Source organism: Diabrotica virgifera, chromosome 2 (assembly GCF_917563875.1).
Source record: "Diabrotica virgifera virgifera chromosome 2, PGI_DIABVI_V3a".
Taxonomy (NCBI): domain Eukaryota; kingdom Metazoa; phylum Arthropoda; class Insecta; order Coleoptera; family Chrysomelidae; genus Diabrotica; species Diabrotica virgifera.
Window position 1 is genome coordinate 235368400 of NC_065444.1, and position 15291 is coordinate 235383690.

Here is a 15291-nt window from a genome sequence, read left to right on the forward strand (position 1 = left end):
ATCCAGCATTTATGCTCTTTTAGGAGAACCATCGCTACATCACCGCCGCATGTACCTCGCTCTATCACATGCAGCCTCAGTTGCTTGCAATATTTCAAAGCCAATATATCAAAACACTTTTACAAACAAATATGTAAACATATTCCAAGATATTCGCTATACTAAAAAACCATATTACGAAAGAATTAAATCCATACTTCAAAACCTAAACATTAATTTTCCGGAGGTTTTCTCCTCGGATATTAAATACCCCGAGCCTTGGCTGATCGATTTACCAACCTGTGATGCATCTCTGGAGTACTTCGATAAATCTAATACACACCATTCTCTGATTCGTTCCAAGTTCGAGGACCTCATAAATAAGTACCCCGACTACCATAAAATCTACACAGATGCGTCTAAGTTCGAAGACGGTGTGGGGGCATCAATCGTTTCTTCAGAAAACAATCTTCTTTTTCGTTTACCCCCAACATGTAGCACATTTTCAGCTGAACTCTACGCCATATACCGCGCTGTGAAACTTCTTAACGAGCTTACACTCACCAAAGCCCTGATCATAACAGATTCCCTTAGCTCTCTAAACTCATTAAAACACATTTTTCCGAAACATCCTTTTGAAAAGTTGCTAAAATACCAGCTTTCCCAAGCTCATGAACATGGAAGAAGCGTTCAATTTGTATGGGTTCCCTCACACGTCGGAATAACAGGAAATGAAGAAGCTGACAGGACTGCACGAGAGGCAATTTTAAGTGATTTTTCGGAGCCGATAGACAAGTGTGTTTCCAGTGACTTAAAAGCTTATTTTAAAAATAAAGTGTTGTGTTTGTGGCGAAATGAGTGGTCTCAATCTAATTCTAAGTTAAATAAAATAAAAAATAATGTGTCTCAGTGGTTTCCATCGTCGCGCAATAGACGAGAACAAATTGCGGTTGCGCGTTTACGTCTAGGACATACCAGGTTAACGCACTCTTACCTTTTCACAAAGAGTAATCCACCTATATGCGATCAGTGTAATGTCCGATTAACAGTCGAACACTTTTTAATAGTTTGTAGTAAATATGACCAAGAAAGACAGCGCTACAAGATCCCAAACGCTCTACCACAGGCTCTAGGTCAAAACTATTCCTGCGACAATATAGTTAATTATCTAAAATCCATAAACATTCTGTACAACCTGTAGTTGTTTACTTTTGTTATTTATATTTTGTTCCGTCGCTAATAACCTTTTGGTGGATGCGACTTCTTTTTCTAATAAAAAAAAAAAAAAAAAAAGAATCCAGGCAGGGAACAGAACCTACAAAAAATACAACAACATCCTCAAAAATAAGAAGCTTACTCAGAATACTAAACTGAAAATTTACAGAGCAGCAATTAGACCAGTAATCACATATGGCGCTAAAGTAATGTGTCAAACAGAAATATGAAGAAAAATTGGGGATCCTAAGAGAACAATAATTCGGAGGATAACAGGCCCACTAAATTTAGGGAATAATGGATTTAGAAAACTGATGAACCACGAAGTTAGGAAACTTTTGAAAGGAAAAGACGTCAGATTTATCAAGGCACAGGGACTCAGATTGATGGGACATAAAAGAGAAATCCAGAAGCAATAATCAATAAAATTTCCAAATGGAGACCTATATCAGGCGGACCACGCGGAAGACAAAAAACCAGATGAGAAGACCAGATAATCGAGGACCTTAAAAAGGTGGGAGTTAGAGAATGGGTAACCGTAAGCAAAAACAGGAACGAATGAAGAAAAATTGTAAAAGATGATAAGTCATACAACCAATTGTAAAACCAAATGTTAATGCGGACTGATTCCCCGCGACAAACGAATTGCAAGAGCCCAAAGAGGACGACAATCACTGCTCCAGGAGTGTAGATGCCATATGATGATATAAAATAGAAAAAAAAACAAATGAATGTATAAATATCATTTTGTGCTTAAAATAAAAAAAGCAGTCCATTTATATTTCGCATATATGTAGGTTTTCTTTAGAGACAATCGTAATAAAAGTCCGTTTGATGTTTAACAGTTTTAATTAATAAAATAGATGAATAAATTATTGATACCATTAAATTGACAAAATGTAAAAGTGTAAAAGTGTGTTATTGCGACCAAAATCTTACGTGTTCTTATTCTTACAAAAACGAAATGTATTTATAGATAATTTGCGTCTAATCAATATAATACCCGTCTTAATTCGTCTTTTCTAAGTATTAGCCCTAAGAACGCGTCTGGTCGTCGCTGTGATGTTATATCGACTGGCTATACAACCAAAACAGCCTCCTGTCTTCCCCTCTTTATGCTTAAAATCCGAAACTACTAAAATTCTACGGCAATAAATTTCGATCCCTATTAGTAATAAAATTTGGTTCACAGTGGCGAATGTTATTCTTACTTATAAAGTTAAAAGTAGTCCGCTACCGTCGTAATCCCCAATTAGTTCCACCCATCTGTGCCAACGTAGGTCCATATGTGTGAGACTCTTATCACGTTCTCGTACTAATAATTAAGAAAAATGATATACAGGGGAATTTAAAATATAAGGTAAACTATTTACAATCCTACATATATTTAGGAAATAGTTGCTATAACAGTTTCAATTGGAACTAATCCAATAATGGGTTCAAATAGTACAAAACGTAGGAAAGAAGCGCTGGGGATATGTAGTCTCGTAGTAGCCAACAAAATGTCAATGAAACGTCTGCTATCCATATTTTCCTGTTGTTTAAGACAAGTTATTGCTTTTTGAACTACATTATCTATTTCTATTATTTCCTGGGTATCCTCTAATAAATCGAGTCGACACAGAAGTAATGTTTCAAAAAGTTCAAGAGTTGATGAGTTTAAATTAAGTGACTTCATATAGCTGCAAGTTTCGTGAAGAAAGGAGAATATTCCTTCTATATTGACGGACCAATATGAGGCCTTCAGAATAAATAACGGCCCCCAAAGATAACCTAAAAATAATTTATGAACATTAGCCAGATAAGCATGAAATTATTTGTAGTATAAAGCTATTTCAGTACCTTTTTATATTAGATTATTATATATTTAATTATATTATACAGATATTAGAGAAGAAACAATGCTCGGAAAAAACAGGTTTCATTTGTTTCGATTGACAGTACCTACGACTTTGTATACAGGAAAAGCTAGTCAAACAGTACACTGCGAGCTAAACTAGCAACATTTTGGTACTGGAAATATTAAAGAGTTGGCTAATATAATTTTTTTAGAGTTTTTGAAATAATGGAATCTTTCCATATTGTGGTCATTTTCCCAAAACTAATAGGTACATATTTGTATATATTACGGACAATGATGTAATTGGCCATTGACGTTAAAGACCGGGCATTGTCGTGAATGTCCATTTCCCCTGGTTATTACCCAGATAGCAATATAAACTTGTTTCAAACTTGCAACAAGTTTGTTACATCAAACATGAAAGCTTGCTGCAGGTTTGCCATGGCAATTTTGCAAGCTTGCAGCAAGTTTAAATCAAACTTGCTAGTTGGTGTGTGACAAACTTGCATGAAGTTTGTTTTTTAAACTTGATACAAACTTGATATAATAAACTTGCTGAAGGTTTGTTTTTGATTTGTTGCATGAAGTTTGTATTTTCAAACTTGATACAAACTTACTTAAGGTTTGTTTTGACATACTAGCCACAATTTGAATAAAACAATGTGAGAAAAAAATACAATACCATTTTGTAAAACTTACCTAATCACTACAAGCAGGTGGGTCTATAAAAAACTGAAGAAAACAAGCTTCAGCTTATAATTAAAGTAATAATCTCGGAGAATTGTACGGTAAATGTAAAAAAATCAAAGGAAAATATCAACATAGGATAGGATATACCTAACCACAAATTATCACCGCTGCTTGGCAGGATTAGGATGGCAGGTTACTTTTCCCTTTTCCCGTGTTGCCAGCTTTCGTGTAAGCTTTTTCCCTCAACTTACCTTAAAAATTCCCACTTTTATGATAAAATTCCCTCCTATGCTTCTATTTAAAAAATCGGTGAAAATGTGTTGAATTATTTTTAAATATTTTGATTTTTATAAATATTTTACAATTTGGACTGGAGCAAAGATTCCCTTATAAGTTAACTTTTTCCCTTTTATGTTGAAAATTCTCGCAGAAAGAGAAATTTACCACAGGTGGCAACAATCTCGTTTTCGTGGGAGTGACATCAGTCAGGGTAACGAACGAAACCGAACCGAACCGACCGTAACGTGTAATAGATGGCACGCGTGACATGGCTTTGCAACTGTACGCTTGCAGCAAAGTTGCTACAAACTTGAATCATCATCTTTGTCATAACAATATTGCAGCAAACTTGACACAAACTTGCTTCGTCATATTTGACGCAGCAATTTACAATCAAAGAAGAATCAAACTTGCCACAACTTTACATGCTATCTGGGTAACGACAATTCCTGGCCATTAACGACAATAACATTAGCTATTGGCCAATGTTGTAAAAAAAATAACCTAAAATTAGAGTTTTCAATAATAACCGGTCATTAACGACAGTGGCCAAAAGTAAATGGCCAATGTTGATAAGTAAATAAAATTAGGTATGGTGTCCTATTATTTTTTTATATAAGATAGCTTTTGAAGGCAAATCATTTTTTATTTTCACAAGATAGTGAACTCTGGCATTTTGTAATACTTATTATACATATAATACTGAACCCACGAGAGAAGATAAGTATAACGTGAGATAATTTGGATTTTTTTTAATAGTATAAAAAAGGCACCCTGAGATTTTTTATTCAATTTTTATGTATGATTTGCGACAATTAAATAATTAATCAAATAAATAATAATTAATATAAAATTAATAAGAAGCAGATCATAACAATATATATATACCTACTTTTAAAGGGTGTCCCAAAAGTAGCGGGACTATATTTGCGTATGACTGCGTCGATTTTTTTACATGTTAGATACTTAAATTTTTATTCTAAACTTTTGCGGAAAATGTAATTATGTATTGTAAAAATAAAGAGGCTGATTCCATCTGTAGCGAATACATGAAATTATAAAATCTGAAGGGTGAGAGTTAGGGTGGATTAAATTCTGCCGAGTTTTCTACGTTAATGTTCTACCCCAATAATCGAACCCTTTGCTAGTTGCAGTGTTTGTCGCTAGATGTCACCGGAAGATGGTATTTTATTTTAATATGCGTTGGGCATCGATTGGTTTTAAATAATTTTAGTTATTATTTTAATTTGGTAATCATTTTTTACCTATTTAGTTTTAGTATGTTAATTAATATCTATGATGGATTACTAGTATTCGTCCAACAGTTCAATGTTTATTACATGAAACTTTATTTTATTAAATATTCGCTAAGCATGCTTATAATCATTTTCATCAAATCATTTTCAAAAAGGTAATTTTAAAAAATAGTGAGGCATTATTTCTTTTTATTATAACCAAAAGTTATTTAGCGGTTATGTACAGTTGAGTCCAGGGTTCTTTACCTGTGCGCCATTAAGTAATACCTGCCGAGATAAAACGCATACCTACCTACTTTTTAGCTAGCATCATTGTCTTCCACGCATGAAACTAACGACAAAGCAGATACCGCCTGCTATTAAGTAAAGACACATGTTTATAAACGCTCTAGAGACAGTACATTGAAAAGAGATAGGTACAAAAAAGACGATTGGGGACATTTTCAGATTTTAAGTACAATTTGTGACGTTTCTGGTTTTATACGTGTCACTGTCAGTTTGTTGGATTTTTTGCTGGTTTTTTATCCTGTTTTTGTATTTAGAAGTTATTTATATTAAACCAACAGTTGTTTTCACAACTAATTTTATACTAGAGTTTGAAATTTTATGGTAAGTGTATTTAATTTTGCCATTAATTTACCTACAAAGTTAACCTCATTCACAGTTGTTAAGGAATGGTTTTGTTTAAATTTCCGTAAACGTAAAATCAATAACAAAAAGAAAATATTTTATTTTCAAATACAGTGGAACCTGCTTAATTCGAACTTCCATAATTCGAAATCTTCTTTAATTCGAATTTTTATTCTGGTCCCTAGCATTTCCTATATAAGTAATAGTAAAAAGTCGTGAATAATTCGAATTATATTTTGGATAATTCGAACTTTTCTGCTATCTTTTCTGAATATCTTAGAATCTTTTGTCATTAGTGAGAAGCTAATTTTTAAAAAGCAGCTAGCATTTAGGATCTCTTTGGAAAAAAATAGTCGGTCTTTTTTATAGCTTGCAAATATTTTAATTGGTATTTTTGGCCGAATTTTGTTAGCCCATTTTTTTAGGTTGACAAAACTCGGGCAAGAATAGGAATAAAAATATCTCCAAGCGATAAAAATGACCAACTACTGTTTTTTGCTCATCAACTACTGATATTTATCATTTGCAGATGTTTTTGTAGGTAATCCTTGTTTTTGTAGATTTATTTTTTAATTCGAATTTTTGGATAATTCGAATTTTTTTAACGGTCCACTGAGATTCGAATTATCCAAGTTTCACTGTATTTATATTGTAACAAATATTTAATATCACTAATGATATTAATAGTTATTTATGATATAAGTGTTAAAAGTGCAATTTTAAGGCCGCCGGATAGGTGGAAAGACAATGTATAGTTAACAACAACTGAAACATAATAAGAGGCAGACAAACAGGAGTAATCCTAGTCGCGCGAAGCAGAAGAAGAAGAAGAAAAAGCATGTGAAAGTTTGCAGAATGAGCGAAGCGAATTCTGCAATTGACATGAGTGCCTTAAAAATGTACTTTTTAACACGTATATCATACAATATTTTTTCTACAAACGTCTTATATCAACAATTATAATTTATTCGTTCTCAACTACAGGACAATACCTACAAAAACTTTTACTTAAATTTGACTGACATTCCATTTTTATATTTTTCTTGACATTACATCACAACTGCCTATACTGTCAATACGTAAATCATAACAACTATAATAGAATAACATCTACTTTTATTTTTTGTATATTCTAACAAATTTTAATAGTTTTTTTCTACAAACGTGTTAAAAATGCAATAATACAGTTTAAATTAAATTTTAACAAACCTTTTAAACCACCTTTTTCAAATTACGCAAGTTGTACTATTAATATTAATGTTAATAAATGAAATATAAATATTTTGACGTTTCACAATTTGACAATTCACTTTTAACTGAAGAGTGCCTTAAAATTCTTAATGCACTAGTGCTTTAAAGTAGCTTTTTAACGCTCCTATGGAGTGCTAAAAATTGCATTTTTAACACGGTTGTAGAAAAAAAATTTATTAAGCTACTTCAAATGTAGCTGTAATTCTGCACCAAAATTTTAAATTATATTTATTTTATAACGTCAATTTTTATAATATAAGCCGTGATCTAGTCCTGTCGCCAGGGGGAGGTACAACGGCCTCCTGTATTCAGATAGACTTACCCAAGTTTTTTTTATGTATTTTGACCTGTAGAACACGAATTTTTTGGGTAACAGTTGATCCGCATGTCGATAAGGTTGTTATAAACCAAGAAGTTGAGGAATCACATAACAGCGATTTCTCGCAAAACAAAACATTTTTTTGTATTTTTTGGGCTATTCTAACCAAAAAATGTTCCTACAAATTTTTTCGTAGGATGCATAGTTTACGAGATAAACGCGGTTGAACTTTCAAAAAATCGAAAAATTGCAATTTTTGAACCCGAATAACTTTTGATTAAAAAATAAAATAGCAATTCTGCTTACCGCATTTGAAAGTTCAAGTCAAATTATATCAGTTTTAATTATTTGTATTGCTAAAAATATATTATTTTATTGTTAAAAAAAGCTATAAACACCTAGTGCTTGAGTGATGTTTTCAATGATTTCTCATTTAAAATCGAACGAGTAGGTAGAAGAGGTAAAAGTGCAAGCGGGGCTATTTCTACGTAGCATGCATTAAAACGCATGTATTAGGCACGGGAAACACTATGTGTTTATAGCTTTTTTTAACAATCAGAAAATAAATTTTTAGCAATGCAAATATTCAAAACAGATATAATTTGACTCAAACTTTTAAAGGCGGTAAGCAGAATTGCTATTTTATTTTTTATTCAAAGGTTATTCGGGTTCAAAAATTGCAATTTTTCGATTTTTTGAAAGTTCAACCGCGTTGATCTCGAAAACTATGCATCCTACGAAAAAACTTGTATTAACATTTTTTGGTTAGAGTGACCCAAAAAATACAAAAAAAATGTTTTTTTTTGCGAGAAATCGCTGTTATGTAATTCCTCAAGTTCTTTATAACAATCTTATCGACATCCGGATCAACTGTTACCCAAAAAATTCGTGTTCTACGGGCCAAAATACATAAAAAAAAACTTGGGTAAGTCCATCTGAATTAAGAAGGCCGTTGTAACTAGCGTTACCAGGTGTCCCGATTTGCGCGGGACGTCCCGATTTTCAGGGGTCTGGGGACGCGTACCGATTTGTACCTAATCGGGACACTAAATGTCCCGATTTTCACCCACGAAAACCAATTTCAGGAGGACTTGCAGTGAATTTTATAACTATGTTATAAAAACAAGGCACTCCTAAAAGCGGCAAAATCGAATGAAAAATATAATTTTAATAAAAAATAAATAATTTACTTGATCTACGATTTTTTTGTAATTTCGTCTGATTATTATTATTATGTAGGACCTTGTAGTCCAGTAAATGAACGGGAAATACGGCGATACCGTGTAATTTTCAGGATCAACTCCGAATTGCATGAAAATTTGGACGGCTTGTACCGTTGGTTGCTTTTACTCGAGGGGTGACAGTCACCCCCAATTGGGGGTGAAAAAACGCGCATTTAAAGTAAGTCCGGAGATGGATAAATTGACTAAGCAATTCTAGTTCTATAGAATTTTACTTAGTTAATACTTTTCGAGTTATTTACGATTGAAAATGTTTATTTTTTGACAAAAAAATCACGTTTTCAGGCGATTTTCACAAATAACTCAAAAAGTAAGTATTCAATCGAAAAAAAAATATTCTTAGCAATAATGTAGCATAATATAAAAAAATTAAAAAAATTGCGAACTCGTCTATAGACGAAGTCTATTGCGAAGTCTATAGACCCAACAAAAGCAAAGTTGTAGCTAATGAAAAATATGTTCTTATTCATCAAATTCCAAATCAAATATTTCAACGTGAAATAACCAAGAAATGAAGCATTTTTCGGGAAAAACCAATTAAAACTTTTTTAATAAAGCTTTATTTTTATGTTTTATAAAAGTTTCTAGCATCAAAACTAAGCGAGTTATGCTCAAAATCAAGTTGACTCCTTTTTTTGGTAAAAAAATCGTGAAAATCTCCCCCTACTTAGCACCCCAAATGAAATTAATCGTTACCGCTTTACAAACAATTTACTTTACTGAAGTATTTTTTACATGATTGAAAGGGCCCGAACGAGTCACTAATCACAAGTGTATGCAAAATATGAACAGCCATATTTTAACCAATTTTTGTCTTACAGAAAAACAAAATGAATCTATCATATTTATAAAAGCAAAACCTACCTACTTTTTACTTATTGAGATTGAAAAGTATCCCTAATACTTTTTAAGTTATTTTGAAAAAAACGCATTTTCCAATATTTTTGGAAAATTTGTTTTTACTATAAAACCAATTTTTTTCAAAACTAAGCACTCCCAACCGGTAAACCTTACAGATCGTATAAACAATACACATATAAAATAAATGATAAAGCGGTAACGATTCATTTTATTTACGGTGCTAAATAGGGGGAGATTTTCACGATTTTCTTTACCAAAAAAAGGGGCCAACTTTATTTTGAGCGTAACTCGCTTAGTTTTAATGCTAGAGACTTTTATATAAAACAAAATTAAAGATTTTTAAACTCTTTAAAAAATTTTAATAGGTTTTGCCCCAAAATTGCTTAATTTTTTGGTTATTTCAAAATGAAAAATTCGATTTGGAATTTGACGAATAAGAACGAATTTTTGATGAGCTACAACTTTGCTTTTACTGGTTTTATCGACTATCTGCAAATACAATTTTTTGCTTTTTTACATTTTTGCTAAGAATATTTTTTTCGATAAATTTACTCAAAAAGTATTAACTTAGTTTAAAAATTATATAGAACAAAAGTTTTTTAGAATTAGTCAGTTGATTCATTTTGGGACTTATTTAAACGCGCGTTTTTTCACCCCAAGAAGGGGTGAATGCCACCCCCCAAGTAAAAGCAACCAACGGTACAAGTTCAACTTTGAAGTAGACAGTAAGTATGTAGAACCTAAAACCAGATTTTCATTAAATTCGGAGTTGACTCTGAAAATTACACTCCAACTGCCAAAACGGTCATTTACTGGGCTATTATTGTTTATTTGTCCCGATCTACAACCCTAAATCCCGATTTGTTTTTGCCTATGTACCGATTAAAAACAAATCGGACCTGGCAACACTAGTTGTAACCCCCCTGGTGACAGGACTAATCGGTACAATAGCCACTTTCTGTCACTTTCTGTTGCGTTGAATAGGTTTCCGGATTATTTGGTATGCTTTAAATGATGATGCAAGAATAAAGAATCAATGGACTCAAGTGTATTTCAAAACTACGTGTCTACGAGTTACTTTTGCTTCGATCTTGTAAGTAGGCAAATGACCTATTAGTAGACAATTATTCTGAGTGTGTTCTTTTTTACACTCAGGATGCTAATGACATACCTGATGCTTTAACATACCTAGTATGATATTTTGCGATTTTGTTGATAACAGTTTAAATCCATAATTACGCCTCGCCTGCTTTATCGCTGTAAGGAATATGTTGGCTGCTATTTCATGAATTAAAGTGTTTTGTACTATATTAGGTATTTCTTTAACCAGGTTTAGTTGTTCGTTTTTAGGTCCGTTATCGACATTTTCAAATTTGCGTTTAAAAACAATGTTATTACGTTTAGGCTTCCTTGGTCCTCGCTCTTCCTGTACGGCTAAAAATATAAACTATTATATAGTAATGATCTCAACAGATGCCACAAAAAGAAAAACTTCCAAATGATTGGAACTTTCTCCATATTATAAAAAATCGACAATATGAACATTTACTACTTTACTACAACAACTACTACATGTCGGTTTATAATATTCTCTGCCGTTTTCCGATTTCCAATCTCCACTTCGTCCGGTTGTTTCAAAGGTCCTCTTCTATGTTTCTTTATCTCAGCACTTTGTATATTCCTTCGCTCCAACTTCTTCTCGGTATACCTCATTTTCTCTTTCCTTCTGGTTGCCATTTTGGTATTTTCTTTGGTATTCGTTGTTCATTCATTCTTTGGATATGTCCGAACCAAATAATCAGATATGTCAATAAGTCCTCGGGAATTGTTCGTTTGATTCCCATTATCTCTTAGACCGGGGCGCATCTGTAAAAATATTAGTACATTTGGATGTTGAGAGGTGACTCATATTTTTTTGCAGAAATTGCTTAAAAATTTCTCATATAATAATATTTGATTTATACTCTGGGCTAATTAACAAAATACAAGGAAAAGTTATTTACCAGCAATTTTATTGCTGGAAGCGAATCTTATTATTGTATGTATTAATAATATAGATATGCAAAGTCCGCAGATAGTGTGCTACTTTTTTTTATAAACAAAATGGCGCCCGAAAATCGTGCTTTTTTCAATTTTTGCTCTATAACTCCAAAGATTTTAACTTTACTCCAAAAACACCCAAATAAAAATTCACCGCAATTAAATTCTATATAGAGACGTGTTTTTTCCGATTCACTTCGACGAAAACTTTCCCCAAAAAAAGCGGGTTTTTCCAACAAAATCTTTAATTTTCAACTAAAATTTTAGATAAGTAATTGTTAATCAATAACTTGGTAATGTAAAAGTCCTTTTCGTATAGATTATAATTCCAGAAGCCGATGGAAATTGAATGAACAGTTTAGCAACAATTGAATTGTAAATTAAAAATTTACGGTCGCTATAATAACGACAATAATTATGATGCATAAGAATAACTATGATTTTTTCATAAAAAGACGCTATACCTATCTAGTGTAATTTACAGAATTGAAATTGGACTATTTAAGCGGTCTCAGGAATATTTTAAAATTATAAACAATTTTTTAGCTTATAAACAAATAGAATATCTCGGGAAATATTAAACTAAATTAAATTGTACAAAACGTATTCGAAAAACAGCGGCAGGACGCTTCTTCTAAAAGAAGAAACGTTTAACTATGACGAGTGATTCCTGAGATACAACCAGTCAAAGTTGACCGGAATTTACGGCAAAGATATAAACAATAAGATCATAATTTTCAAACCGTCACCTTTTTATTTTTGTCCTCTATCTCCACACCAATTTTCATATCTTTAAAATACTTATAACATATATTATTATAATAAAAACTATCGATAATACGTGTGAAAATTGCCAAAAATAGCAAAATTCCAATAAAAAATTAGGTTGGAGAAAATGTAACCCTCAAAGTTCAAAATTGGTATACGTTAAAAAAATGCATTTTCTCGGCTTCCCATGGAGCAATTTCCTTCATTATTTTTTTGTTCCCAAGTATCTCGAGTAGAGCCATCGAAATAATGCATTATTAAATGTCAAACTTGCTTTTTGTTTTGTTATAAAAGATTAATTTAATGATAAGAACAGAAAACTACATATTTTTTCCAGTTGTAGGCTTTTTTTAGATAAACTTACTACAGGTGTACCTTTTAAAGTTAAAAACATAAATATTCTCATTTGAAAGCTGTATAATTATTTAAACAATTTTTATTTAAACAAATTAAAATTTTGTGTTATAATAAATAAATAAATTTATTATAACAAAACAAAAGCAAGTTTGACATTGAATAAGGCGTTAATTCGATGGCTCTACTCGAGTTACTTGGGAACAAAAAAAGAATGAAGGAAATTGATAAATGGGAAGCCGAGAAAATGCATTTTTTTAACGTATACAAATTTTGAACTTTGAGGGTTACATTTTCTCCAACCTAACTTTTGATTGGAATTTTGCTATTTTTGGCAATTTTCACACGTATTATCGATAGTTTTTATTATAATAATATATGTTATAAGTATTTTAAAGATATGAAAATTGGTGTGGAGATAGAGAACAAAAATAAAAAGGTGACGGTTTGAAAATTATGATCCTATTGTTTATATCTTTGCCGTAAATTTCGATCAACTTTGACTGGTTGTATCTCAGGAATCACTCGTCATAATTAAACGTTTTTTTTTTTAGAAGAAGCGTCCTGCCGCTGTTTTTCGAAAACCGTTTTTATAATTTAATTTAGTTTAATATTTCCCGAGATATTCTATTTATTTATAAGGCAAAAAATTCTTTATAATTTTAAAATATTCCTGAGGCCGCTTAAATAGCCCAATTTCAATTCTGTAAAGTACATTAGATAGGTATAGTGTCTTTTTATGAAAAAATCATAGTTATTCTTATGCATCATAATTATTGTCGTTATTATAGCGACCGTAAATTTTTAATTAACAATTCAATTCTTGTTAAACTGTTCATTCAATTTTCATCCGCTTCTGGAATTATAATCTACACGAAAAGTGCTTTTACATTATCAAGTTATTTAGTTATTAATTAACAATTTCTTATCTAAAAGTTTAGTTGAAAATTAAAGATTGTGTTGAAAAACTCGCTTTTTCCGGGGAAATTTTTCGTCGAAGTAAATGGGAGAAAACGCGTCTCTATGCAGAATTTAATTGTGGTGAATTTTTATTTGAGTGTTTTTAGTGTAAAGTTGAAATCTTTGGAGTTATAGAGCAAAAATTGAAAAAAACACGATTTTCGGGCGCCATTTTGATTATAAAAAAAGTAGCACACTATCTGCGGACTCTGCATACCTATATTATTAATATATACAATCATAAGATTCGATTTCAGCAATAAAATTGCTGGTAAATAACTTTTCCCAAAAATGGCATATTCTCCGATAATCAGCCCAGACTATTATCCTCCCACTCAAAAAGGTCCGGGACATTGTTTAAATATCAAAATGTCAAAAAATGAAGGAAACATTCGATTTTTTTTTTTTCGTTTTCTGATTATAACTTTAAAAGTGTTTATTTCCGAGAAAAATTGCACTGACATAAAAGTGGCGTAATTACATATCCTACAACATAGGATTAGCTAAAATTTTTAAAAGTTGCAAAATAGCAATAATTGCGAAAAAAAAACCATGAAAATACAAGTAATTGAGTTTTACGTTTTTCAACCATTTATGCTACACCTAGGACCTTCATATTTCACCCAGAAAAACTTTAGGAAATAATATATGAAACAATACTGTAAATTTCATTAAGATCGGTTTAAAAGATTTTGCAAAATAAATTTTGCAATCCAGTTTTCGAAAAAAAATTAATTTTTTCAAAATATTGCAGGACTGAAAATAAAATAGACAGCAAGTTGATTTTTTTTTAATATAGAAGAACACTGTACCTCTCATTTGTAATATGCAAAATTAAAATCGGTGAACTACCACGACGTCAGAAATTTTTTTAAATAAACATTAATTTTTGGTGCTACGCGCAGGACAGCGGATACGTTTGCTCTGATTGGGCATTCCGATGACCTTTGATAATGATTGATAAATTTTAATTTTTAGTGCATTTCAATATAAATAAATTTGTTTATTGCAAAATAAAAGCACATACTCTGTCCTTTGAAATAACACTTTTTTAGCAAAAACTCTCTTCGTTCATATATTTTAACTTAGAGAATAAAAGTTTATTATTTTTAAACATATGCAATTGTTTAAACAAATAATCAAATTAGTTTGATTTTTGTGGAATTAAAATATTAAAATACAACAAAATATAGAGTAAGAAAATAATATATTAGATAAAGATTGGAAGAAATTTTGGTGGAAATGAACTTAGGTGTGAGTCGAACAACGCTGTCCTGCGCGTAGCACCAAAAATTAATGTTTATTTAAAAAAATTCCTGACGCCGGCGCCGTAGTAGTTAACCGATTTTAATTTTGCAAATTGCATATAAAAGGTACAGTATTCTTATATATGTAAAAAAAAATTCAACTTGCTATCTACTTTATTTTCAGTCCTGCGACATTTTGAAAAAATGAATTTTTTTTGCAAAAGCTGGATTGCAAAATTTATTTTGCAAATTCTATTAAACCGATCTTAATGAAATTTACAACATTGTTTTATTATATCATAAAGTTTTTCTGGGTAAAATATGAAGGGCCCAACTGTAGCATAAATGGTCTAAAAACGTA

General features: G+C 31.3%; 1 protein-coding gene across 1 annotated transcript in view; it reads right to left on the reverse strand.

Annotated features, from left to right (window-relative positions):
• Positions 1 to 2122: 2122 nt before the first annotated feature.
• LOC126880947 (nuclear receptor subfamily 2 group E member 1) overlaps positions 2123 to 15291 on the reverse strand; it is a 31256-nt gene continuing 18087 nt past the window's right edge. Inside the window, exons 4-5 of the mRNA XM_050645023.1 lie at positions 10750 to 10995; positions 2123 to 2967 (exon numbers count right to left, since the gene is read on the reverse strand). Of these exons, the coding sequence (XP_050500980.1) occupies positions 2582 to 2967; positions 10750 to 10995 (632 nt within the window). The 3' untranslated portion in view covers positions 2123 to 2581. The remainder of the gene's footprint in view (positions 2968 to 10749; positions 10996 to 15291) is intronic.